Below are 24,199 nucleotides of genomic sequence, written 5' to 3'. Positions count from 1 at the left end.
ATATACTCAAGTAACATCATGGTGCTATTATAATTTATACTCTAGGCCTAGATTTATATGATTGTCTCTATAATACTGAGTTAATAGAACCAATTAGCATCATGCTGGTATGTTACCACTACATTTATCATAGGATTGTACAGTACAGTACTATTTCAGAATCCTAGTATTTGTATGATGACTACATCTGCCTTTTAGATCCATTAATACCCAGTGAATGATGAGTTTACTGTATACAATAGTAAGGTATATCATTTGTATCAATAATGTAGGCTATTACTTTTCATTTAGGCTATTGATACATGATTGATGGAAACATTAAAGACTGTTCTAACAAGTCAATTAAAGTCTAATGAGTGTAAGGTTTGAGTGTTTTAGCATGCCCGTCTTGTGTACATAGCTACCACAGTTACTGTTGATCCTTCTGGAAAAGTATTTGACCCTTCTATATTTATATTTTCTTATCATGTCTTCCTACCGAATATTTATACTGTATATTTATATACAGTATAAATACACAATATATTGCTAAATATATTGTGTATTGTGTGTGTGTGTGAACTATGTGTTGTGAGAACTATGTGTTGTGAGAACTATGTGTTGTGAGAACTATGTGTGTGAACTGAGTGAATATTAAAATCCCAGGAGATAAGACACAGACACATGCTGAAGATCTTCTTCGAGGTCTTGTGTGGGGAGATGAGCACCGTCTCAGATTTGTGGCCCTGATGTCATCTTAGCAGTTTCACAAGCAGAAATAGTATGCATAAGCAGAGATAATATTTAGTGTGGTATAATGGTAAAATTGTCCATTACAATAGCCATATCTGACAAAAAGGTTTTTGGTGAGGATCCATTAATCCAACCCTGGTCTGTTTTCTTTACCATCGACTGGATAAACATGCTGGTTTTTAAAAACCATGCATCCCCACAGTCATACTCAGTGACTTTAAGCAGCTTCATGCTGTGACTCATGTGAGCAGAGTGCAGATTATGGTCATGCAGGCTATTCGTCTTCAAGTATACCCAACAAGCTCATGATGTTTGATCAACCCACAACCTCGCCACCGGAAAGTATCAATCATAGGCAGTGAATAAAAGAGCCTAGTTTGTAAAACATCCTTAGGTCACAAAACACCATAAGTGTATGTACAGTATGTAAGATAACAGTTCATTTTCAAATATGACTTTTCTTAGACTACAGCAATATGTCATTGGCTTTGTGTTTTCTAATGGAAATTGAAGAGACGCAAGACTAATATTCTGTGACGTAGTTGTATCAAAATATAAGCACATTCTCACATGGGGGGGGTTGTGAAAGTTCTGACTGCTCCTGAACGCACCAGCAGCGGCTCCCCCCTCCCACTGTTCCTCTGTAAACAGAGTCCGTGTGTTTCAGTTCCGTAGACAGTATATAAACAGGGTCAGGACACACCGTGCTCAGACACTGCTCCGCGGCCGGGGCATGACCCGCCATGTTTCAATCAATCAATCAATCAAATTTTATTTGTATAGCCCATATTCACAAATCACAATTTGTCTCATAGGGCTTTAACAAGGTGTGACATCCTCTGCCCTTAACCCTCAACAAGAGTAAGGAAAAACTACTAAAACCTTTTAACAGGGGAAAAAGAACGTAGAAACCTCAGAGAGAGCCACATGTGAGGGATCCCTCTCCCAGGACGGACAGAAGTGCAATAGATGCCACGTGTAAAGGAGAACATGTTCGACTTAGACAGCGGCTGGAACCTGTCTTTTGCGGGCTGCGGCTTCCTGGGGATTTACCACATCGGAGTCGCCAGCTGCTTGCTGGAGAGAGCGCCCTACCTCATCGAAGGGGCGACCCGGCTGTACGGAGCCTCTGCCGGGGCGCTCACCGCCTCGGTGCTCGCCAGCCAGGCGTCCATAAGTAAGACACACCGCTGGGACTCGGGAAGTTTTATTAATAGTATTGTATTGTTGTTGTTGTTGTTGTTGTTGTTATTGCTGGTGGTGGTGTTGGTGTTATAGCGTGTGTTTAGTGGCATCAGAAGTAAGTGAAAGTGTCCCGAGACATTGATATGTTTCTCCATCAGCTGCTGCTGAATTAGCCTTATATTCTAATTGAATTCTAACATGTATTGTGTGGTGTCCGAGGGGAAGACTCAGAAAGGCGTCACGAAATAACATTTATTCTCGTGATTATTAAGAATGTAAATCAGGGAAAGCACTGTCAAATAGTTGTGTTGTCCCCAGAGGACAGTAGCAATTTCTAAATGGGGCAATGAGACTTAATCCTAAGAATTACTAGCATTTCTCAGACAAACTGTCTTGAACCTTCCTCCACTGTCACCTCAAACCCACTGAACCTTTTCAGGGAGTCACTTGACTGGGATATCACATTGTCAAAGCATGCTGAGATAATGGCTCATCAGGTTGCTAGATAATAGCAGCTCACGTGTAGGCTGTCATTAATGCAAATGAGGGACGTAACAAATAATAATACAGATTTTCTGATAATTATCCACTTTCTTTAAAGGTTCAACTTTTCACCCATGTTTCACATTTTCATCTCCACCGACCTCAGTGGCCACTTCTCATCAACACTGTCCAAATTCCACTAAACACACTTAGTAGCACCTTTCCTACGATGCTTATTTTAAAAAAATATGGTAATAGATATGTTCAGTATGGGTTCAGATCTAAAACATTGGCATGGTACCACTAGATCGTTAGAGAACCCAGGTCTTTGTTGGTCATTGGCTCCTGGTAACTAAAGTGAATATTGATCCAGTTGCAGGTTGTCATTTGAAGCTGTGTGTTTTTGTTCGCAGTTCAAAGAAGGCATGTTGCTCCCCCTTTACCTTTAATGTCTGTTCTGTTTCCTAGCTAAATGCTGTCAGGATGTGATTGAAATAGCGAAGGAGGCCAGGAAGAGGAACCTGGGTCCCCTCCACCCAACCTTCAACCTGGTCAAGGTGATAAAGTCAGGCCTGACTCGGGACCTACCCGCTGACGCTCATGTCCGGGCCTCGGGGCGGCTGTGTGTTTCGCTGACCAGAGTGTCTGACGGAGAGAATGTGGTGATATCAGAGTTTAGCTCCAAAGAGGAACTCATTCAGGTACGGGTTGGGGTTTATCTTATAAATCTGGAGAAGCCTTTAGGGTCTTAGAGCCTCAAGAAAGAGATTTGTTCTGGTTCCAAACTGCACTCTGTCCACAGGCACTGATTTGTAGCTGTTTCATCCCCATCTACTGTGGGCTGATTCCTCCGTCCTACAGAGGAGTGGTAGGTGTCTGCTTTTTTTATACCATCTTCACATTGAGCTTTGTTTCCACGAGGGTCACTTATGTGTGAAATACATTGTGAAAAACTGTACATGTTTCATTACACGTGTTAGAAAACATTTATTGTATCAGTGGCAAAGAAAGATCGACATGTACAAGCCATATGTCAGAGGAAACTCTTCATGAGTCTAGATGGGCAAATTCTGTCATAAAAGATCATTTGATTTGCCTTTGGTTGTAGCTGTGGTGAAAACCCTCCCTGTTATGTGACCGTATTCCAGTCAAATCCGAAAACAGGAGGCGACTGCACCGAATGCAACATGGATAATGCAGGTCAAGGTGCAAGATTGCCATGAGATCATTTTGTTCTCCATGACAGTTAATCATAATAAGTCACTTGTATGCTAAGGAAAAGAACTGTGTTAATCACTTTAGCTGCAGCACCGAGATACTGATATCAGTGTTGCCTTCACTTTAACTTATCAGCTGCTGTTGGACTTTTGACAGGGATTTCCACACCTTCTATCTTCTGTTACCAAATCACTCAGTTTGGATTCAGATCCAGTGATATCATAATTACAAAATACAAAGGTCACGTTATCAAGCAGATTACATGAACTATTATAAAAGGACATAGAATAATCACTTTAGCTTAAAAATGAACAGTGAATGAACATATCTGCTGATGCTGTTACTCGGCATGTAGGCACTAACCTTACAGTTCAGCAGAAATCAATGTGCAAAAAGTTGAAATGTTATTTGAATTGCATCCACTGATAGCAGCTGAATTCAGAAGTTCAGCTGAAAGCAGTTCAAATGTCAAAGTAACAACATACCAAAGTCCTTATCCTAATGACATGAATGTTATGAAATGTATGTATTAATTCTTAGTTTCCAAATTCAAAATGCAACAATAAATGGATGTTGCAATTCAAAGTGTGTATGTGTATATATATATATATATATATATATATATATATATATATATATATATATATATATATATATATATATACACACAGGTCACACAGTGAGTCCAACAATCTACCGCTACATTCAGTGGAAGTGTTTACATGTTACAGAGCTGTCTGTACATTCTGTCTGTGGATTCTGTACATTGTGTACTTTCTGCTGCCCAGATACAAGACTCATAACCCTAGATAGTGTGTCTCACTGACTTTGTGCATTAACTTGAGCCGTGACACCTTGTGGACAAATATTCTTGAGGAGACCAGACCAATGTGAGGTCATATTTTTAAAGTCAAACATAGATTTTTAAGAATTTGTTAGTAATTGTTTAACTTTAGATATTTCAGAAAGCTTTTATGGATCTGTATAGTTCGCTCATACTTTTCTAGAAAGCAACTGAAATTAAATTGTAAATTAAACTGGTAATTTGGTAGTTACAAGGAAAATGGACACAGTGTTTAAATGGTATACTTTAAATATATTGATACAGGGTGTTTTAGTCCGAACATACCTGTACATTGTTATAATAATAATAATAATGATCATAAACATTATTTATTATTATAAATAATGACAGTCAATTATACAATTCAATTAATATGGTGAATAACGTTTCTAAGAATATATTAATATGTGCTTTTCGGTCCTTCCAGGATGTTGTGATGTTACAATCACAACAGTTAACACAAATACAAACAACCTTAAAATGTTGTCCTATCAGCTCAACCTTTTATGCACGTTTGACCAAACATTGCTATCTCCCGTGAGTTTCACCAATCATAGCATTGAAGAGCCTCCTCTAATAACGGCACCCATTATCATTTGCAGCAGTCATTTGTTGGTGGTAATGGAGATGTCTGAATCCTCCCCTCACGTTAATCATAGATTCACTCTCCTTCACGTTCGCCCTTCATTGCTACAGCTGGACATACTTGAAACTAGGACCATGCAAGTCTCTCTGGTTATCATGTCCCTGTTTCTAAGATAACTCTGGTTTTTATTTGGCATTTCTTTGTTGCCATTTCTTTTTAATTATCCTTAGACATATGGTATGTGTCAAGCAGACAAATCCATGATAGGCTATCTACAGGTAAACGATATACTGTGTATCAAAGGGCTTTACAGACCTAGAGAGCAAGGAGGATCCCTCTCTTAGGATGGCGGGATTAGCCTTGGGGGGGGAAAATGTGCCAAAAGTTAAAGAAAATATAACAATAATATCACAGCGAGATCCAAATTGACCAAATGTTAATTAAATTAATTACATTTGACAGAAAGATGTACAGTGTATGCATAAGTACACATTTACACATATAAACGTTTATACACAGTACTTTATATACACCACTGTGAGAAGTGAATCATCCTCACTGATCTGGGCCTGCATTTTCTAAAACTTTCAGGCTAAATGTTCTCTTGTGAAATGGAACCGAGTGTTGTGTGACTCATGTTTACAAAGACGTCTCATATCAGAGGAGCTGCAGGACAAAGATGCAATGGTTCAAAAATATGTGACCAAAATGTGTGGATACAAGTATGGCTCTGTGTAGAGCCTGGGTCAATTAACACAGTACAACAGTGAATAACAGTATCCAGTGTGTGTTCGGGACCGGATCCGGATTCAGGAACATTTTTTTTCACCTTCTGTAACATTGGAAGATGGAGTGTTTTCCCAAATATTCACCTCTTTCCCAAGGATTAATTCATCAATCTGGAAAAAATAAGACACATTTAGTGGACTGATATCTGTGAGTGTGTGAAATTTTGTGAAGCTTGATTAAATTCAAGGGGACTGTTCGGCTTGGCCGAGTTGGATGTTCTACTAAGTGCCAGTGGAGCCTATACAGTACCTCTATACCAACCGAGTGTCTCTTTACCCTTTTCTGTGTCTGTAGCGGTATGTGGATGGTGGGATCAGCGACAACCTGCCACAGTCGGAGCTGAAAAACACCATCACCATCTCTCCATTTTCTGGCGAGTGCGATATCTGTCCCAAAGACGGCTCCACCAGCTTCCACGAGCTTCGCTTCACCAACACCAGCATCCAAATGAATTTGGGCAACATGTACCGTCTCAGCAGAGCTCTGTTTCCACCAGAACCCAAGGTAGGTTGCACACAAGCACCAGGGTTGTTCTTTGTTAATTCTCACATATCACAGGGGTACACGGCAATGCATGAAGCTGCATAAAACCATCCACAACGCCTGTCCGATGTGGCATGGCTGTTTTAGTTTCACTTCTCTTAATCTCCCTCCACTCCATTTAGCCATGACCAAGTAATATACCTATATTAAAAATAAAACAAATAAAAAATATTATAAAGTTTAGCTTCACTTTAAATTGCACTTACATTGCACGGTAAGTCGCTTTGGATAAAAGCGTCAGCTCAATGATATGGAATACCTCCTGCCTCTAATTCACCTGCTGCTGCGGTCCCTCTGGTTCCTGTGATGACTATTTAATTACCTTTAAAAGGATCTGACCTTTGACCTTGTTGGGGTAGAGCTCTGTGGCGTGTTGTTGTCGCTACTCACCGCTCCTGTCACATGTACATGTGTGGTATGCTGTCGGGAGCCTATGATTGTGTAATGGAGGTCACAGATCTCTAAAGGGGCCATTTCTGTTCTAACCACATTCATAGAGGGAGGAATTACCATGCATGAGGGACTTCTCACAAGAAAACACACACACACACTTGGCAGATGCAACACTGAAGTGCATAGCAACACAGGATTATTAAGAATTTTGACCCATGACTCATGTGGTGTGAACACTGTAGCCCTTGGATTGGCTGTGAACACCTCTGTTGATGTCAGATGTGTGTGTGTGTGTGTGTGTGTGTGTGTGTGTGTGTGTGTGTGTGTTTAAATCTTCCATAAATCTGAGCTGAAATGCAGTATATTTCTTTGTTTTCTAAATTATTTTCCTTTTAACATACTGTATTTGTTCAGTATATTGTAAAAATTATGACAGCTACATAAAAAGCAACTAAAAGGCTCAGTGTGTAAGATTTAGGTAAAAGGGATCTATTGAAAGAAACTGAATATAAAAATATCCTGGTGATGTTTTCAGTAGTGTGTGTCATCTAAACTGTACACATTGTTGTTCTCCTTACCCTAGAATGGGCCTTTATGTTTAAATACGTTATATTTACATCAGTAGGGGGCCCTCTCTACGGAGGTCGCCATTTTTCTTTACACTAGTCCAGACTGGACAAACTAAACATCTTTTGAGTTTTGATGACAACTGAGGGCTACCACAGGTTCTCTGTCATGTTTGGAAGGGGAGGGGGAGGAGAGGGGTATTCAGCTGCAACATGCAACTCCACCACTAGTAAAACTGTAAGTAAATATATCAGTGTTTTTTTAACTTCATTTCATCATTTGAGTCAGAGCCGAGACAATTGGCACATAGCATGAAAAGAAATAGTATCGGCATATATCTCCTTATTAAACCATAAATTGTTATTTGTGGTTTAATGGGGTTTTAATATGTCATATAATATTTGTTTCCATTATTGCTTTTTTTACACAGCAAATTAAATTGAAAATCGTAGATGAGTCTTGTCGTGGATTAGTGACGTGAACCTAATTGACTGTATTTATATAGTGTTTTTCTAGTCTTTTCAACCACTCACATTTATACAAACGTTCTGACAGCGCTTCTATTCACAGACTTTTTTCTATCACACACTATTCATACACTGCTGGTACAGCCGTCAGGGGCAATTTGGGGGTTTAGTGTCTTGGCCAAGGACCACCGACCTTCTGGTTATTGGATTGCCTGTTCTCCCTCCTCAGCCACAGCCCTGGAAGTCAATAAAGTGAAGACTAATCTTCGCTTTTCTTCTATTAATAAGATGGGGTTTCTTCCTCTCAACAGGTGTTGGCTGAGATGTGTCAAAGTGGTTATAAGGATGCTCTACGCTTCCTTGAAGAGAACAGTGAGTACTTTGCTAATGTGTTGCTATGACTCTTAAATAACCATGACAGTCATCTTAACCTTTGGACTGTGTCAACCAATGGCATGTTTTGTGGTACCAGACCTGCTGATGTTAGAGCGTCCGACCCTTGGACTCACCCTGCCAGAGAGCACCTCCGACTGCTGCTCCAAGCACACTGAAACAACCAAAGAGCGGGTGCTGCGGAGGCTCCACCTCCGGCGTAAACAGCACTGGTGGTTGGATGAGGAGATCATTCTGCCTACGCACATTAAGAAAGGTGCCTTGTAATCTCACACTCAACCGGCTTTTGTGTTGATGAAGTTATGTTTGAAATGATTGCAGTTCATAGTAACTTTTGAATTCAATTCAATTCAATTGAAGATAACAAACCACGTCAAGCCTCTTCAATTGGTGTGTAAATAATGGCTCCAACATTCTGTATGTTTTACTGGTGCGGTTGTCTTCATTCTTCAGTGTTCTGCGAGGCCTGCCAAGAGAAGCCTGGTCTGTTTGCCAAGGTGTCGGAGATGCTGCCAGTGAGAGTGGCCTCCTACATGCTAATGCCATGCACACTTCCTGTACAGTCAGCCTACTCAGTGGCACAGAGGTGAGGTGCCGCTCTCATCAATGACAGTAATCTCATTAAAACTCATTTCCACTCATCTTTTAACCAGAGTCACAAGCAGGGCTAAGTTGCTTTTGTTTATGATGGGCGTTCTGCTCTGCTGCAGGCTTGTGGAGTGGATCCCAGAGGTGCCAGCTGATGTGGGCTGGCTGTTTGGCGTGGCTGCTGATGTGTACCGGCAGGCCCGGAAAGGGGAACCAGCCCACTCCATCAGGTGATAAATGAACTTCCAGACAGTGTCATTTTCAAACACAGTGCTAGAGCACTGATCCTCAGCTGACAAACTGAATGAAATGAAATCAATATCTGTTTTTTTGTTTTTCTACCTACTACTACCATACATTGATTCACCGCCACAATATCAACAATTATGTAGATTTTTAATTTTGTATTGCTTCAGCTGGGTTGTTGAGCTGTGCACAGTGCATTGATTCACTTAACCCCTACTTGCCTCTTTCTCTCCATGCCTTATCTGCCCCCCCCCCCTCTCTGACCGAAACATGGTCACGTGCAGGAGAAGGGATTGTTGTTGCTTTTCCCCACACGAGGAAACAGCTGACGTTGCTGTTAGTCGATACCCACTGCCCGTCCACATGGATAGTGTTCATTTTAATTCATCGTGACTGTGAATGTTCGCTCCTCTGTCCAGATGACTATTTCTTAAGAGGCACAACGACAGTCTGCACCAGAGGTTTTAGCAATATACAGAAGTAAGGAACTGAAGAAAACACGTGGAACAGTGCAACCAGTTATCATATCAATTTCTTTGGCATGTTTTTAGGCTTCAGCCAGTGCTGCTGTGGGTCAGAAAGGGTTAATTGATGCTTATAAGGAGATGTGGGGGAGTAGGAGGGGCAGCAGACACAGATGCTCTGTGTGTTATTAGAAATGATTTACACAGCTCAAATATGCCCTTTTGTTCTGCGGGTCATCATACACCACCTGGTGCAGGAGTCACTCCCTCACTGTGCTGAACAGCAGGAGCTCGAGAGGTGAAACTGAAACAAAGAGAAAGGAATACAGCATAACTGGTCAAGTTAATTATTATTCAGGACTACACTCAATTATGATAATAAAGAATAATAACTGATTGTAACCATCACTCCTCAGTTAACTGCCTACTTGGTGGCCTACGTATCTATTTATCATCATGGTTTTGTTATATTTTTCTGGAGCCCTCTAACACTGATAAAGGCTTATCAAAATAACTCTGAATGAGACTCCGACCCCCACAGTGTCTGCTTAGACAAACGTAATTAATGACCCATGTGCTAGACTCAATATATCCGGTCTTTGGAAAGAGCCAATGTGGAACAGTACAAACAAACATTTCACAAAAGGTATATATTTCCCATTAACCCAACCCAAGCTGACACACGCAGGCACAAACACATATTGAACCACAAAACGCAAATTAAGAAGATTGGGTAAGATAATGTTTGGAAAACTGTGTAAAACATATGAAGGTTTAAGGCAGCATTTGTCAAAAGATAGGATAACTCTGCTGTGCTACTGTGAACTGTGTTTTGCACAGATATAGAAGATAATTTATGTTACCAAAGGCCAAGTCGCAAATGTCATCTGAACAATTTGTTCTTGTTCCCACACAGTTGTAATTGTTGTAACAGGAAAAATAATGTTAGAGATGAAAGGAAATAGAACAGACATCGAATCTTTCAGGGTAGGATTTCCAGACAGAAATGTGACTGGGGTAATGTGGTGGTTTCTCTGGGAATTGGGGCATAAGTCATTGCACTAAAGACTGGCTTGTAACTACTTGACAATAACATCACAATAAATATATGAACTCTGGGTTGCACCAGTTTTTTCAGATCCTATTCCCATATTTAAAGCAAGTGAGTAATAACTGGGTTTACCTCTGGTTTGTCAGAGCCAGGGTTAAGTACTGAGATTAGGAAAGCACTCTCTAAATGTAGTCAAGTCACTTTGATGTTACAATCTTAACATGTATAATCGACTTCACAGTGAGCCGTGTCTGAGGAAATGCTCGAGTGTGCCACCTCTACCTGCAGAGCACGACAAACCTATGCAAAGAGACAAGCTGCCGGCTCTTTCCTCATTAGACCTCCATGGCAACTACTGGGAAATCCACGAATCTACATCCTCATCCTCATCCTCATCCTCATCCTCATCCTCCAACAACCACCATCATCCTCACATCACCCCCACCTCTCCGAAACAAGTGTGCTTCTTCGTCAGCTCGCAGGATGAATCCCACAACCACGCACAGCAGTAAAAGACTCTTTTTATAGTTATGTGATTGGATTTCCATTCTGTGAGGAGCTGGAGGACTAATGATCAATATTGTGTGAATGTTTTGAAGGAGACACACATTTGTCACATTGTCTCTGAACACTCCCAGAAGTACAAAGTGTATTATATTTTAGTGAGCCCTGTGGAAGACAACATTACAATTCACTCTGGATAATGGTTGTGTTTACCAGCCCTGTTGTTGGGCCTGACTTATAACACTGAAAATACGATTTGCTTTCATCTACTCCACCCCCCATGTGAAGATGGTGCGGTAGAAACTCTTGGACAGTCAGATGATCAGAACAGAGCAGGTCCTGAACACTGACTGGTTAAACATTCTGAGTTTCTTTGTTGTTTTATTTAAAAGTAAAATAAAATGAAAGATAACTGTCACAGTCTAATTTTGAAGAGTTTTTAACTGATAACTGATCTTTTGTGCTTTGCAGTCACATTGAGCCTAATTTGGAAAGTGTTGCCCCCCTGTCCATAACACATATCATGGCTTGTCTTTTTGTTTAAAATGTGCTCAAACGTAACAATCATTCCTCTTTCTAGTGTAGTTAATTGAGCCTTGAGCTTTATATCTCTTCACAAAGGGGCCCTCTCTGTTTGTTTTTGAATCATTTTTGAATCATGTTCATTTTTACAGTAGTGGGATATTTCCAGATGCCATGTGATGGCTTTTAGTGGCGATGACGCTGCTTCTGGCAGGAGGTCTGCAGGCCACATTTCTAAACATCAGTATTCCCTCCCAGTTTTGAACAAATTCTGTCTATATAATTATACATTTTCCTATTAATCAGATTTTTATACAGTATTCACTTGTTCGCTTGCTGTACTTTACATTGCAGGTACCTTCATGGTCAGTTTTACCTCCAGTAAAGTGACTTGGAAATTGTTGGCTTATTTAACCTGACCTATCAGACTAATGTTACAGTGTCTCACATTTCACTCTGACTGTAGCCACATCCATTGGCTGCAACCATGTGCGAATGGGCCATCAGAACTGATGGAAGGATGAATTCAGCCAAATAGAGAGAGGTCTTTCAAGAAAAGCTGCTCAAGAGTCCACACAAACTGAAAACGATTTTAACCAAAGCAAATCAATTTGTAATATGAGTCAATAAAAGTGGCCACAAAAAACTAAATTGTACACAACCAGTGAGTCTTTTACAATAAACCATATCCTCATAATGTTTACTTCGGTAAGGACTGTTGGAGAGGTGGGGATTTTATTTTGTAAATGTTTATGGTTGTTTTTTTTTTTATATTGTGTTACACAGTATGTATAAATTGTATACAGTTTCAATATATTTGTTCATTTCAATCTAGAAAATATTTGGAAAATGTTTGCATACAGTGCAGGAGGAAGTCCTATGTCTGAATTAAAATATGAACATTATAGCAACTTAGCTTACTAAGCTACGGACTTTCAGTGGAACTAAATCTGTAATGTGGCAACATCCCATTGTGGGGATGCTAATAGGTAATGTGCAAAATCACAAATTATTTCAATGGCTTTACACTCTGTAAAACACACAACAGCCTCTATGCTTGAAGAGAATGTAAAATGTCACTATAGTTTGCTCCCACAGCAACAAAAATGTTCTTCTGCCCCCCCCCCCCCCCCCCCCCCCCCCCCCCCCCCCCCGCCTCACTGTCTCACTGCTGCTGTTGTAGACAAAATGAAAAACTAAAAAGTTTTCAGAATTACAGCAAAATCAACAGTTACCTGTACTGCTACAAAGCGAGGTTACAAAAATAAACAGAAAATGACAAAATAAAGTGCAAAGTAAACTAACTGACTAGTGATGAGTGGTTATTAGTTAAAGTGAGAGCAGGTCAGAGTGGAGGGAGGACACAGGAACTCCAGCTCGGTACAAACCAAACTTCTGATCATTGAGCAGCTGTGGACCAGAGAGGAACTCATTGTTTCCACTGTTTGTTTCCACTGTTCTTCAACAAAGTCACTTACCCCGTCTGGGAGCGCGCACACACAGACACGCACACACATTTTCTCTCGCTCCTGGTATTTCAACTGATGGCCTATACTTTGACTAAAAAAAAAAACATGAAGCGTGAGAGAAAGACATGAAAATAAAAATGTCTTGTATTTAGATTTTTGTATTTTAAAACGAAAAAATCTAATTTATTTCATGGATTTAACCCTGACCCTGGACTAGAACAATTTTCCTCTACAGTAGTTTCGAGGGACCTTCAGGGGAATGTTGCTGATTTCCCTGCTCACCCAGAGTTAGAATAATCATTTGAAGAAGAATAAAACAATAATCAATGTCTTCTTGCAGCGCAGGTATGGAGTTAGTACGATGTGCGCTCAGGGTTCGGTCTGAAGTCTTGTCAAACATAATGTTAGGCGTCTTTGCCCGATTGTTGAGTGTCATTACGAAGATACAAATACTAGGTAAGTGAACTACAGTGAACTACAGTGGGTTGAGCGGAGGGGAGCGTCTGTGGAGCGTCTGTGGAGCGTCTGTGGAGCAGAGAGTCACAGGAGGACGAGTGCATCTGTTGGGTGAGGTGATGCTTTGCGCATGCGCATTGGCTGACCCAACACCATCACTCCAGAAGAAGATGGCGGAGAACGGGAAAGAAGAGCTGGTGATCACTGACGCTGACTCAGAGCCACTGGCCGGAGGAAGGAGCTTACACGTCGTGGTAGGACGATCGCTTCATCTCCTCGAGTGACTCGTAAAACTGCTCGTGTGTGTGGTCTCCCATTGCACCTGTATCCAGTTGTGGTGTTGTGTTCAACGTTGTCTCACTGAAAACATATTTACTGGACATCATTTCGGATTATTGTTCGACATTTAATTAGTTGTGTTTTAGAATTGACTCTGACGTTTCATATCCCGTTTCAATGGCGTGTACATGATAACATTCGCTTGTCAAACTGTTTCCTGACATGCCCTCCAGAGGATGACTGGAGAATTGCTTCATAAGAAAAATTGAACCAGTGAATGAGTAGGTAGTGGAGCAGTGATCCAGATGTGTGTCTGTTACTGACGTGTTCAGGGGAAAGAGCAGTGATCCAGATGTGTGTCTCACTGATGTATAAAGGTATCGGAGCAGTGATACAGATGTGTGTCTGTCACTGATGTGTTCAGATGAAGGAGCAGTGATCCAGACGTGTGTCTGTCACTGATGTGTTCAGGAGAAGCAGCAGTGATCCAGATGTGTGTCTGTCACTGATGTGTTCAGGAGAAGCAGCAGTGATCCAGATGTGTGTCTGTCACTGATGTGTTCAGGAGAAGCAGCAGTGATCCAGATGTGTGTCTGTCACTGATGTGTTCAGATGAAGGAGCAGTGATCCAGATGTGTGTCTGTCACTGATGTGTTCAGGAGAAGCAGCAGTGATCCAGATGTGTGTCTGTCACTGATGTGTTCAGATGAAGGAGCAGTGATCCAGATGTGTGTCAGTCACTGATGTGTTCAGATGAAGGAGCAGTGATCCAGATGTGTGTCTGTCACTGATGTGTTCAGGAGAAGCAGCAGTGATCCAGATGTGTGTCTGTCGCTGATGTGTTCAGATGAAGGAGCAGTGATCCAGATGTGTGTCCGTCACTGATGTGTTCAGATGAAGGAGCAGTGATCCAGATGTGTGTCTGTTACTGATGTATAAAGGTGGCGGAGCAGGGCTGCAGTCTGCTGCGCAGGATGGAGATCTGTGTTGCTGAGGCTGAGAAGAGGAGCGGCAAAAATGCCGTGAACATGCAGGAGATGTTCACCGTGTACCTCATCGAAACAAGGTGAGCACAGCATGATCTTCATCAGCCACTGTACAGGGAGAGATGCTTTGATGTGTATTCATGTGTACCTCCTCTTGTTTTGGCTCTGTGTTGCATGTATTTAGATCTGTCTTATGTCTGTATGGGCTCGGCATGTGGCCTGTAAATAACAACAACAACAACATTTTTCAGGCGGTATCTTGATGCACAGTCTATATCTCGATATATCTCAAAATCTCCCCTGAATGCTTTGATGCATATAATCCCACTCGTGTTATGATGATTTCCGTCCTTCGCCACACATCACTAGGATTAGCAGGAAACAACATTGTTACTCTATGTATCTGTGGTGGCAATTTCTGTTAATCAAGCACAAAGTCAAACCGTTCTTACTGTAAGTTTAATCCAGCATCTGCAGATGGACTCACAGTACACATCACCTTAATGACATGTACAAATGAGTAAAGAACAGAGGAGAAATCTGTGTTCTTATAACTCACAGCCCCCTCCCATTGGGTATGTAAAGGTATTTATTACCCTCCTGACGTCTTATCAGGGTGGGAGACATCCCGCCTTCACGTCTCTGTGGACGACCCCTGGAGTGTTATATTGTGTGACCTGGGATTTGTTGCATCCCTACATGAGTAGATCGTAGATATCACACACCCTTGTCGCTAGAAAAACAACTTGACCAAATTACTCTGTGGTTTCAATCTTTCTAGGCCAATGGATGCAGTCGCTGAAGGTCGTAATCCAGCCCCCGACTCTCTGTGGAGGAGATACAGTGAATTTGAGCTGCTGCGGAGCTACTTAATCGTTACCTATCCATACATTGTGATACCTCCTCTGCCTGAGAAGAGGGTGAGTTCATTGTCTTTCTAAACCCTGTTCAGTGATTCTAGAAATGTCAAATATACATGCTCTCCTCTACACTTCTTTCAGCTGTGTCATTGGACACAGAGCAATGGAAAAGTGAGCAACAACATGGCCGGCTGGAACCTTCACTAAGACCTCTCTCAAAATGACCAAGTTATAACACTGACCCCGTTCAGACCTGATATTAACATTGGTCCTGAGCGCAAATGCGTCCGAAGTGCGTCCTGAGATCCGATGACTCAAACCATAATCGGAGGTGATCTGGGATGCGTGTCGGCCACATTGTTTTCGCTGTCTGAACGCAGATGCGTCTTGGGCCACATTTGAAGGACCGCCTACTTAGTAGGGTTGGGTTCCATTCACATTTGAACCAATACCGCTACCCATCTGTACTTTTTTTTCGGTACTTTACTCACAATGTATAACAAAAGAAAATGTCTGACCAGGGAGAATTGCGAAGCGGCCGGCTCCGTCAAATTTCGCACCGCCTCCGCCTTGCTACGAAATTTCAGTACAGTGGAAACCACTTATACCCGGGCCACATTCCTCACTATAAACGGTTGCTTACTTACGGCTGCTTACTTAGTCCCGAACTTGAAGGAAAGGTAACGGTGCCACACACACACACACACACTGACTCCGCTGCTCACTTCTCTCTCTCTCTCCCTCTCCCTCTCTCTCTCTCTCTCTCTCTCTCTCTCTCTCTCTCTCTCTCTCTCTCTCTCTCACAGACTCAGCTGACGTCTCTGATCCGCTACAGTTTAAATGTCCATTTGTTTGAAATGACCCCACAATATCAACACTGATCACCGCATAATGATCGATACCTTTCTTAAATGAGTCAAATCTTCCTTCATAGCTGCGCATTCATTCATAATTCAGCTCGTCTCTCGCGCTGACACACACTCACACACACAAACAGTGTAATCGGACACCTGTGTAAAACTCCGACTGGATGAAAACAACAGAATTTGTAAACTTCGTTTACATCAAGTATGGAGATGGCAGGGCGCGCTCGGTTTGGCCTGATATATATGTATACATATATACTTTGTTGTCTTGCATACAGGCAGAGTTTGTGTGGCACAAGCTGACTGCAGACAACATGGACCCAGACTTTGTGGAGCGCCGCAGGGTTGGGCTGGAGAACTTCCTAATGCGTGTGGCGTCTCATCAAGTCCTCTCCAATGACAAGATCCTTTACCACTTCCTCACCGAGGTAAATGCTGTAGCTCAGGGTTAGGGTTAGCGGTTCACATGATCTTGTGTAGATCCGAAGCTGATCAGTAACTGACTTTTTTCACAAATGTGTATGGCAGGAACATGGCTGGAAAGAAGTGGTGTATGAGACAGGCTTTCAGGCAAAGGTTCTGAACTTTTCTCACTTCTTTAATTTCTTTGACAAAGACTTTCAGTGTTCACAAAGCTGGACATCTGACTCTTCTCACTCTTTTTGCAGGCAGATTCCCGGCTAAGAGCTCTCAGTGCCACCTTCCGGGTGAGAAATACAGATAAGTAAGTTAGTGTTTCCAAAACACACTGTAAAGCAGTTTCCAGAGGATGTCAGGAGAATTGGGTCCAGACATTCTCTGGAGTCACATATGCACAACACAGCAGGAGATTCTCCACTCAGATTCGATCACAACAACACAGAAACCTCTGTGTTCCGGTTGAGGGATGGTGCAGCAGGCAGCGGCAGGATGCAACATGTAAATTCTGCTGCAGAGATCATGTGATTTTGTTTACAGCACTGACACTGGCGCATTGTCATCACCAAAACCTCTTTCGGCACCTTCGTTGGTGTCTTCTATGTGGGAAAGCTTTTTCATCTGGAGATTTTCGTTTTAATTTAGTTTTCTTCATGTTTGTGTTTGTTGCATATTAGAAAAGTCATCAACATCACATCTTGCGGAGGCTCTCCTGCTGTTTTTTCTCACATGGGCACTTTCAGACTGGCTTCACCCACATTGGCTTCACCCAATGTGTACCTTCATTTAAGACCCATTTTCAATTAATCTCAATTTTCTCAGCTCTTTGATTCATCATTTTATCAATAAAACATCAGAAAACAGTGACAATCACAATATCTTTTTGCAGAAGAGGACATCATAAAGTCCCTTTTGTGCAATCAATAGTGCAAAACCCCTAGTTATCTAACTAACCATGATTTCAGAACAGAAAAGCTGCAAATTATCACATTTGAGAAACTGGAACCATCAAATATTTCAAAATTTGCCTTAGAAAGTGCATTTAATGATTTAACAGTTTATCAAAAATAATAACACAACTAGGTAGAAAATTATTTGTGTTTATTTTATCTGACGCAGACGCTTCATGGATATGAAACACTACAGCGATGAGTTGCAGTCCCACACATCTCAGCTGCTCCGAGCCAGAGCAGTAAGTCTCTTTTACTACCTTCCTGTCTCTCTCTCTCACTCTCTCTCATACACACACACACACACAGACTGATTTCATGTTTATGTAAAATATTGAAATAGATTGCTTAAGATCTCTAAACATGCAACAACTGGATGTATCCACTTAGGGGCAGCAGCAGGGACGTACACAGACATTTTGGGGGGGCAGAGGCTCAAATCAAAAAAAGTTTTTAAAACAAAAGGTTGAATATAGTAGAACATCTCTGACTTACTTAACAATTTATTTTTTTTACCCTCACACTCACACAATTGTTAAATACTCAACAGTTCACACAGAGACAATGGTCTTCTTTGGTATTCACTGGGTTTATCACAAAAGAAACAACGATGCATCTTGATGTATTTCAATGTATCACATCCTCAATTTCCTATATTATTGCACATGGCTGCTTTTTCATCAGTTAATTTTAGTTACGAAAATCAGTCAAATATGAACTCTCTTTTTATTTAGAAAGTACTTTAAAAAGTATTATAGACTGTGACTGTTATTACAAGTGTTATTACAACTGTAATTTACAAAATATGGTTTTCAAGTCCATGACAGCCCTATGAGACAAATTGTGATTTGTGAATATGGGCTATACAAATAAAATTTGATTGATTGATTGATTGACAGTGGTCAGTGCTCTCCACACTGATTTGACATTCACTCAGTTTATACCTGTGTGCTGCACCTAAGGACAAAGGACAAACTCTGATTATAGCTTTTCCTGTATCAAGGTGGCCCCAGAGTTGTCCGCATCACGATGCATCTAAGAATCAAGAAATGTCCACAGCTCTAGTGCTCACCACTGTGCAGGAGACGTGGAGGGAGGGAGGGAAGAGACTAAGTCCAAGTCTCCAGACCTGATATTTAGATTTTGTATTTAATCAATATATTTGTTGACAGGGAAGCTGTGCACAAACAGGAGTATAATATTCATTTATTTAAAAAAAAGAAATGGAAAAAAAATCACTCCAGAAAAAGGGGCACTTTCTCATGAGGAAGAAAAAGGGCAGGGGCTCAAGCCCCGGTTGATGTCTATGTGTGCACGTGTATGGGCAGCAGAAAGATGGGCTGCCGGACTCCAGAAAACCCTAAAGCCACAGCACCACTGCTGCTGCAGAGCACTGATCACCTGTTTGTTTACAGTTTATTAATGTCATGTATCGAGTGTCCAAATTGCACCAAATGCGACACTGCACTTCCTTGGGCCCTACACATGCAGAGTGTGAGGATATGAGATATGTGAGCAACATGTAGACTGGCAGATGGACAGACAGACGTTTCTAGAATTATTAGATGAATTGCTCTTAACGACCTGTGTTTAATCCCCCATTCCATATTGTGAATAAGATGTGTATTATATATATATTTAGAGCAGGGGTCACTAATAGGTAGACAGGCCTACTACTACATATTTAAGGTATTACTGGTAAGGTATTGAGGCATGATTACTAGATTGTGCATTAAAATAAAAAAATGAATACTTCTGTCAGCTGCTGGGCTCCAGAGGTTCGGGAGCCAGTCTTAAAATGATCTGCATGTTTTATTTGAATACTCACTTTCAGTTATTGTCTGTCTCTCGAAGAGAGTAGCTGATCGACTCTATGGTGTTTTCAAGGTCCATGGGAACTACGGCAGAGTCTTCAGGTGTGACGAGAAGCGTAAGAAAGTGTAAATAAGGACCTGGGGCCTGTGCTACGAAGCAGGATTACTGGTTATCGTGTGAACTTTATTGGTCTACTGGTTCTTGACAGGGACATAAATGTTTATTAATACAAAACAGCGGATATCTTCAAGTGGAATGGTATTTCTGCTCCAGATCTTTCATGTGTCCATTATAACAGAGCTTCAAACAAATGGAGGGAGAGTTTATCACAATATCTAAATGCATCACAACTTTTAGAGCTTAATTTCAATTCAGCAAACGTTTTTTATCCAGACACAAAACCACGAGGAGAAATAAAAACTCAGACCTCTGATGTCTTTCTTTTAAAAAACGATCCACACACCATTCAATATTTCCATTATTATAAATGAATATTTCAGTCAGACTGAGCTCATCACACATTAACTACTTCTCTCTCCTCTGTGCTTTGGCATCAGAAAACGGTCTGAAATCACGTTTAACTTTTTTATCAGCATCACATACTCGTAGTAGTTGTTCATCATCAGACGAAAAGGAAAAATACTCACTAAGTACCTTTAAAAAATTTGCTGCTTATTTTCAGATTATCTTTAGCAGTTTACTTAAAAAATTTAAATTATACCTACCTTTTCTTTTACCTCATACCGGCAGAAAGACTCTTCTCATATCGTATTAAGAACCTTATTCATGGTTGTAATGATGTCATATCACGACTCCGCCTCTTATCGCATGACCATACTGGTATCTGGATAAGAAAACCCAGGGTATATAAGAGCTTTGATAACTAGCTTCGTAGTAGCCTGCAGTTCATCAGAACGTGGGCAACATACCGAATAACAAAAAAACTTCCCGCTGAACTCGCTTCGTAGTACAAGCCCCTGAATGGTTACTTGAGTGTGTGTTGTTTACATTGTCAAGTCAATTGTATAAATACAGCTCATTCAGCATGTCCAGAACATCTCAGTCCTTAAACCCTTAATTCAGATAAGGAAATATGAAAAAAAGTTAATGTTCTTGTGTCTAGGAGCGTGTATGACAGACCCACACTAATGTGCGCGTGTGTGTGTATGTATGTGTGTTTGTGTGTGGGTGCATCCATGTGTTCACTGCAGTGAGTGGAGCGCCATCGAGAAAGAGATGGGAGATGGACTGCAAAGTGCCGGTCATCATATGGATGCGTGAGTGTTTCTCAGACATTGATGTATTTGTGCCAGAATTGCCACATATGAAGATCACAAATAAGTGGATGTTTTTCTTGAATGTGATTTCTTATGATCAGCTTGAAGGATATCAACTCTGCCTTTTGGGACCTTCTTTAAAATCAGTTTTCACTTGGACACAAACATTAGCTTACTGAATTTCAAAGGTCACAGTGAGTCTGAAATGGCACCGGCTAGCGGAGGCAAACAACCGTAGGGCGGTAACTCTAGTTTTCTCTCTCTCACACACAAACAAATCGACATCAACCCCATCCCATCGTGCAGCCGCTGCCACAAAAATAATCTAATTCTGTCAAAAACACTTGTGCACTCCCATTGCCAGCAGTGCTGGTTATAAAGACAAGTTGCCTTTTGTCTCCCACTTGCAGATATGCTGCCTCAATAGATGACATCTTAGAGGAAGAGGAACATTATGCAGACCAGCTGAAAGAATATCTCTTCTATGCTGAAGCTCTGAGGTAAGATATTTTCACCCAGTTGGGTCTGTTATTGCACATGAATAAGCCAATTAAGAAATGAGATGCAAACATGACATAGTAAACATAGGGAGTTATATTTGAAAGATGTTTCTGTCAGGGGCTGTAGTTAGATATTCGTTTGTCTGGATGGTGTGCTTTTGGATGGATCCCAGTGGTGAACGGGAATTTGAGTCATGGGATCACTAGCTGAGATGGCTGGTGGATGGACAATTAATCCCGATCATTATTATTATTTTGCTTCACAACTTTAAGGTTGTACAGCTGGCACATAACACTGCAGGATTTGTCACTATTACAAACTACTGTGAACTAGAGGTCGTTTTCCTCATCTATGAGGAAAACGACCTGAGCTGTCAGTGGCTCCAAAGACTGTTGTTGGATCCCAGATTAAGTTTTGGTCTTTTGTCAGAAGGTATTATAAGTGGATGAATAGATCATCAGATGTTGAGCAAATGAAACCACTGCACTTCAGAGTGCTGTACCTGTCGATGAATAATGAAAATTGTATTTATGACCTGTTATTTGGCTACAAATGTGTCTTCATGCATCCCATCTGTTGTCAGTGGCTCTGTGTGTTCTGATGTGTATGATGTGATGCTGTACTGTTGGCAGGGCAGTGTGCAGGAAACACGAGCTGACCCAGTTTGAGCTGGAGGTGTCCTCCCAGGACCTCATCTCGAAGAAGCAACAACGTGAGGAGCTGGCTACAGGGGTACACTAGACTCATGTTCTCCTGATTCTTAGGTCCAGATTTTGCTAATGCAGTAAGCCAGGGCCAAGAACGCCAAGTGTCTTAACTAGTTTCAGATGGACGCATTGTTTAAACAGAAAATGCACTTGTGTCCCACATAGGCAGGTGAACAACCACAACTATTACACTAACAAAACTGGATTTGGGCACAAACTGAAAACCCTTTCTCCATGAGTGTTTGACCATGAGATGAGATTGTTAAAAGCTTACAAGCATATTCTCTCTCTTCAGTCTTAAAGAGCCATGGTTGAGTTTGTAATAGATGTCAAACTTAGGTAAGACCTTTTATGAGGAAGCTACCTTCCACCCAACTGCTGTGTTTGTGGTTACATCAGGTAGTACGGACATTCTCCTTCAAAGGAATGACCAACAAGCTCTTTGGGCAAGAGGCGCCTGAGCAGAGGGAGGCCAGACTGAAGCTGCTAGAGGAGCTGATAGCAGAGGGGGAAGACACAGTCAAGGAGAAGACAGCCGAGTGCGAGTGAGTGCCGGCACACTGTGTGAAAGCAGCTCTGTGCTGAAGTAAAGAGAACATTTTGATGTATTTTGTGTGTGTTAATCTGATGTGTATCACTGCAGAGAGCATGTTGAAAAGGCGTGGGTGGACATGCAGCGTTTTGAGGAGCAGAAAGACAAAGATCTGAGGGAAGCACTTATCAACTACGCTGTCATGCAGATCAGCATGTGCAAGAAGGTACACAACAGCACACCAGGGCAGCTTTAGGATACAGGAGCATTTTAGTAGTCGTGGTCATAAACGTGTTTTTATTTCTTCTCTCCCTGCAGGGAATACAAGTGTGGAGCAATGCCAAAGAGTGTTTCCTCAAGATGTAAAGTTGAAACCATATCCCAAGGTTCTCCTCCCTCAGTGATGGTTGCAAATGGTGTCCTCTGGTTGAGGACACCAGAGACATAACGTCTCGTAAAATGTGTCTGAAAATAAGGTAATCTCAAGTAACTGCAAAAATGATTTGTATGCAGCTATTTTGAAATAGTGAATGACTTGTGGATTCAAATGGCAAAGGGAAGTGATTGATCACACAGAGCATCGGGGTTCACAGGTTTTTCTCTAACTTAAATGGGCGCTTGAACAGTTTTACATGATAACAGTCAAGAACCAAGTTGTGGTATCACTACTGTACATCAAATGATACAACAAGGGATTCTTCTATAAAGAGTTTGTGGCTATTCATTTTTTGTAAACATTTATTAAGTTAAAACAGCCGTATGCCCACTGTCAGATCCCAGTGTTCCCCTGTACAGGAGTTCCTGAGCAGCTCTCCGTTTAAAGGGTCAGAGTCTCAGGCCCTTGAGAGATTTACTCAAAAAGAGATTCACTAAAACTTGTTTAAGCTGGTGGCGAGGAGACACGCCTAGCTTCTAACTGCCTACGTCCAAGCGTTTACCCTGCTGCCACTGAAATAGTCTAATTCTGAATAGCCTTATGAGAAAAGTTGTATTTCAGTCACGTCTGTTAACGGCAGCTCTCCTCTCATAATCTGAGCACTTGTAAGTTGCTAGGAATTGTTTAGGATCTATATATAAAATGATTGGCTCGAGTAACCTTTAAGAATCTGTAAGTTGTTAAAAATCACCAAAGAAATCCATCTACCATCATACTGAGCATAGATTCAATGTCCGCAACTTCTCTATTAATTAATATCTTTATTGCATTTGTTTTAGCAGGGGCAACGCGTACAGCATTAAATCAAAATACAATATTAAAGTTTAAAAGGTAAAAAGTAAAAATATAAAAGATAAAAACTTCAGCACACTAAATTGATAGCATGATTTATTTGGGCTCGGCCGAAGCCACCTCCCATTTCCTACCAAAAGTCTGAATTCTGTTGAGAACTCCAAACTCAGTACAAATTCCAATAGTTCTGTATCCACAGAATGAATTGTGTAATCCACAGCTCTGTTACATCCTTACATTTCACGACACTACATACTAAACATTGATCTAAAACAGCTGTT

At 41.2% G+C, this 24,199-nt stretch overlaps 2 protein-coding genes and 1 long non-coding RNA gene across 7 annotated transcripts; 2 read left to right on the top strand and 1 right to left on the bottom strand.

The window, feature by feature from the left end:
* The first annotated feature begins 1,417 nt into the window (after positions 1 to 1,417).
* pnpla3 (patatin-like phospholipase domain containing 3) lies at positions 1,418 to 11,465 on the top strand. 2 transcript variants are annotated; one of them, XM_034579002.1, is made up of 10 exons: positions 1,418 to 1,475; positions 1,723 to 1,909; positions 2,869 to 3,101; positions 3,203 to 3,268; positions 6,132 to 6,341; positions 8,119 to 8,179; positions 8,280 to 8,456; positions 8,654 to 8,786; positions 8,911 to 9,018; positions 10,791 to 11,061. In XM_034579002.1, the coding sequence occupies exons 2-10, from the start codon at positions 1,723 to 1,725 to the stop codon at positions 11,059 to 11,061; spliced, it is 1,446 nt and encodes a 481-aa protein (XP_034434893.1). In that variant the 5' UTR covers positions 1,418 to 1,475. The 2 variants fall into 2 exon arrangements, with proteins under 2 accessions (XP_034434893.1, XP_034434894.1); XM_034579003.1 differs by lacking the exon at positions 1,418 to 1,475 and having other exon boundaries at positions 10,791 to 11,465.
* On the bottom strand, positions 10,014 to 10,464 carry LOC117757669. The gene is made up of 2 exons (XR_004613179.1): positions 10,337 to 10,464; positions 10,014 to 10,095 (listed from the first exon to the last, which is right to left on the bottom strand). It is a non-coding gene; the product is annotated as an uncharacterized LOC117757669 (long non-coding RNA).
* A 2,184-nt stretch (positions 11,466 to 13,649) lies between the features above and the next one.
* Positions 13,650 to 23,992, top strand: LOC117757666 (sorting nexin-4-like). 4 transcript variants are annotated; one of them, XR_004613176.1, is made up of 15 exons: positions 13,650 to 13,754; positions 14,721 to 14,845; positions 15,547 to 15,685; positions 16,770 to 16,919; positions 17,020 to 17,067; positions 17,160 to 17,215; positions 18,028 to 18,100; positions 19,713 to 19,774; positions 20,885 to 20,950; positions 21,361 to 21,450; positions 22,084 to 22,183; positions 22,558 to 22,703; positions 22,802 to 22,916; positions 23,009 to 23,122; positions 23,221 to 23,619. XR_004613176.1 is itself a non-coding variant. In XM_034579005.1 (14 exons), exons 1-14 carry the CDS (start codon positions 13,671 to 13,673, stop codon positions 23,054 to 23,056), a joined length of 1,302 nt encoding a protein of 433 aa, XP_034434896.1. In that variant the 5' UTR covers positions 13,650 to 13,670; the 3' UTR covers positions 23,057 to 23,992. The 4 variants fall into 4 exon arrangements, 3 of the variants coding, with proteins under 3 accessions (XP_034434896.1, XP_034434895.1, XP_034434897.1); XM_034579005.1 differs by having other exon boundaries at positions 23,009 to 23,992; XM_034579004.1 differs by having other exon boundaries at positions 22,802 to 22,902; positions 23,009 to 23,619.
* The last annotated feature ends 207 nt before the right edge of the window (positions 23,993 to 24,199 follow it).

The sequence above is a fragment of the Hippoglossus hippoglossus genome, chromosome 23, assembly GCF_009819705.1.
Source record: "Hippoglossus hippoglossus isolate fHipHip1 chromosome 23, fHipHip1.pri, whole genome shotgun sequence".
NCBI lineage: Eukaryota > Metazoa > Chordata > Actinopteri > Pleuronectiformes > Pleuronectidae > Hippoglossus > Hippoglossus hippoglossus.
Note: the sequence above shows the minus strand (reverse complement) of the source record. Positions and strands in the feature narration are given on the sequence as shown.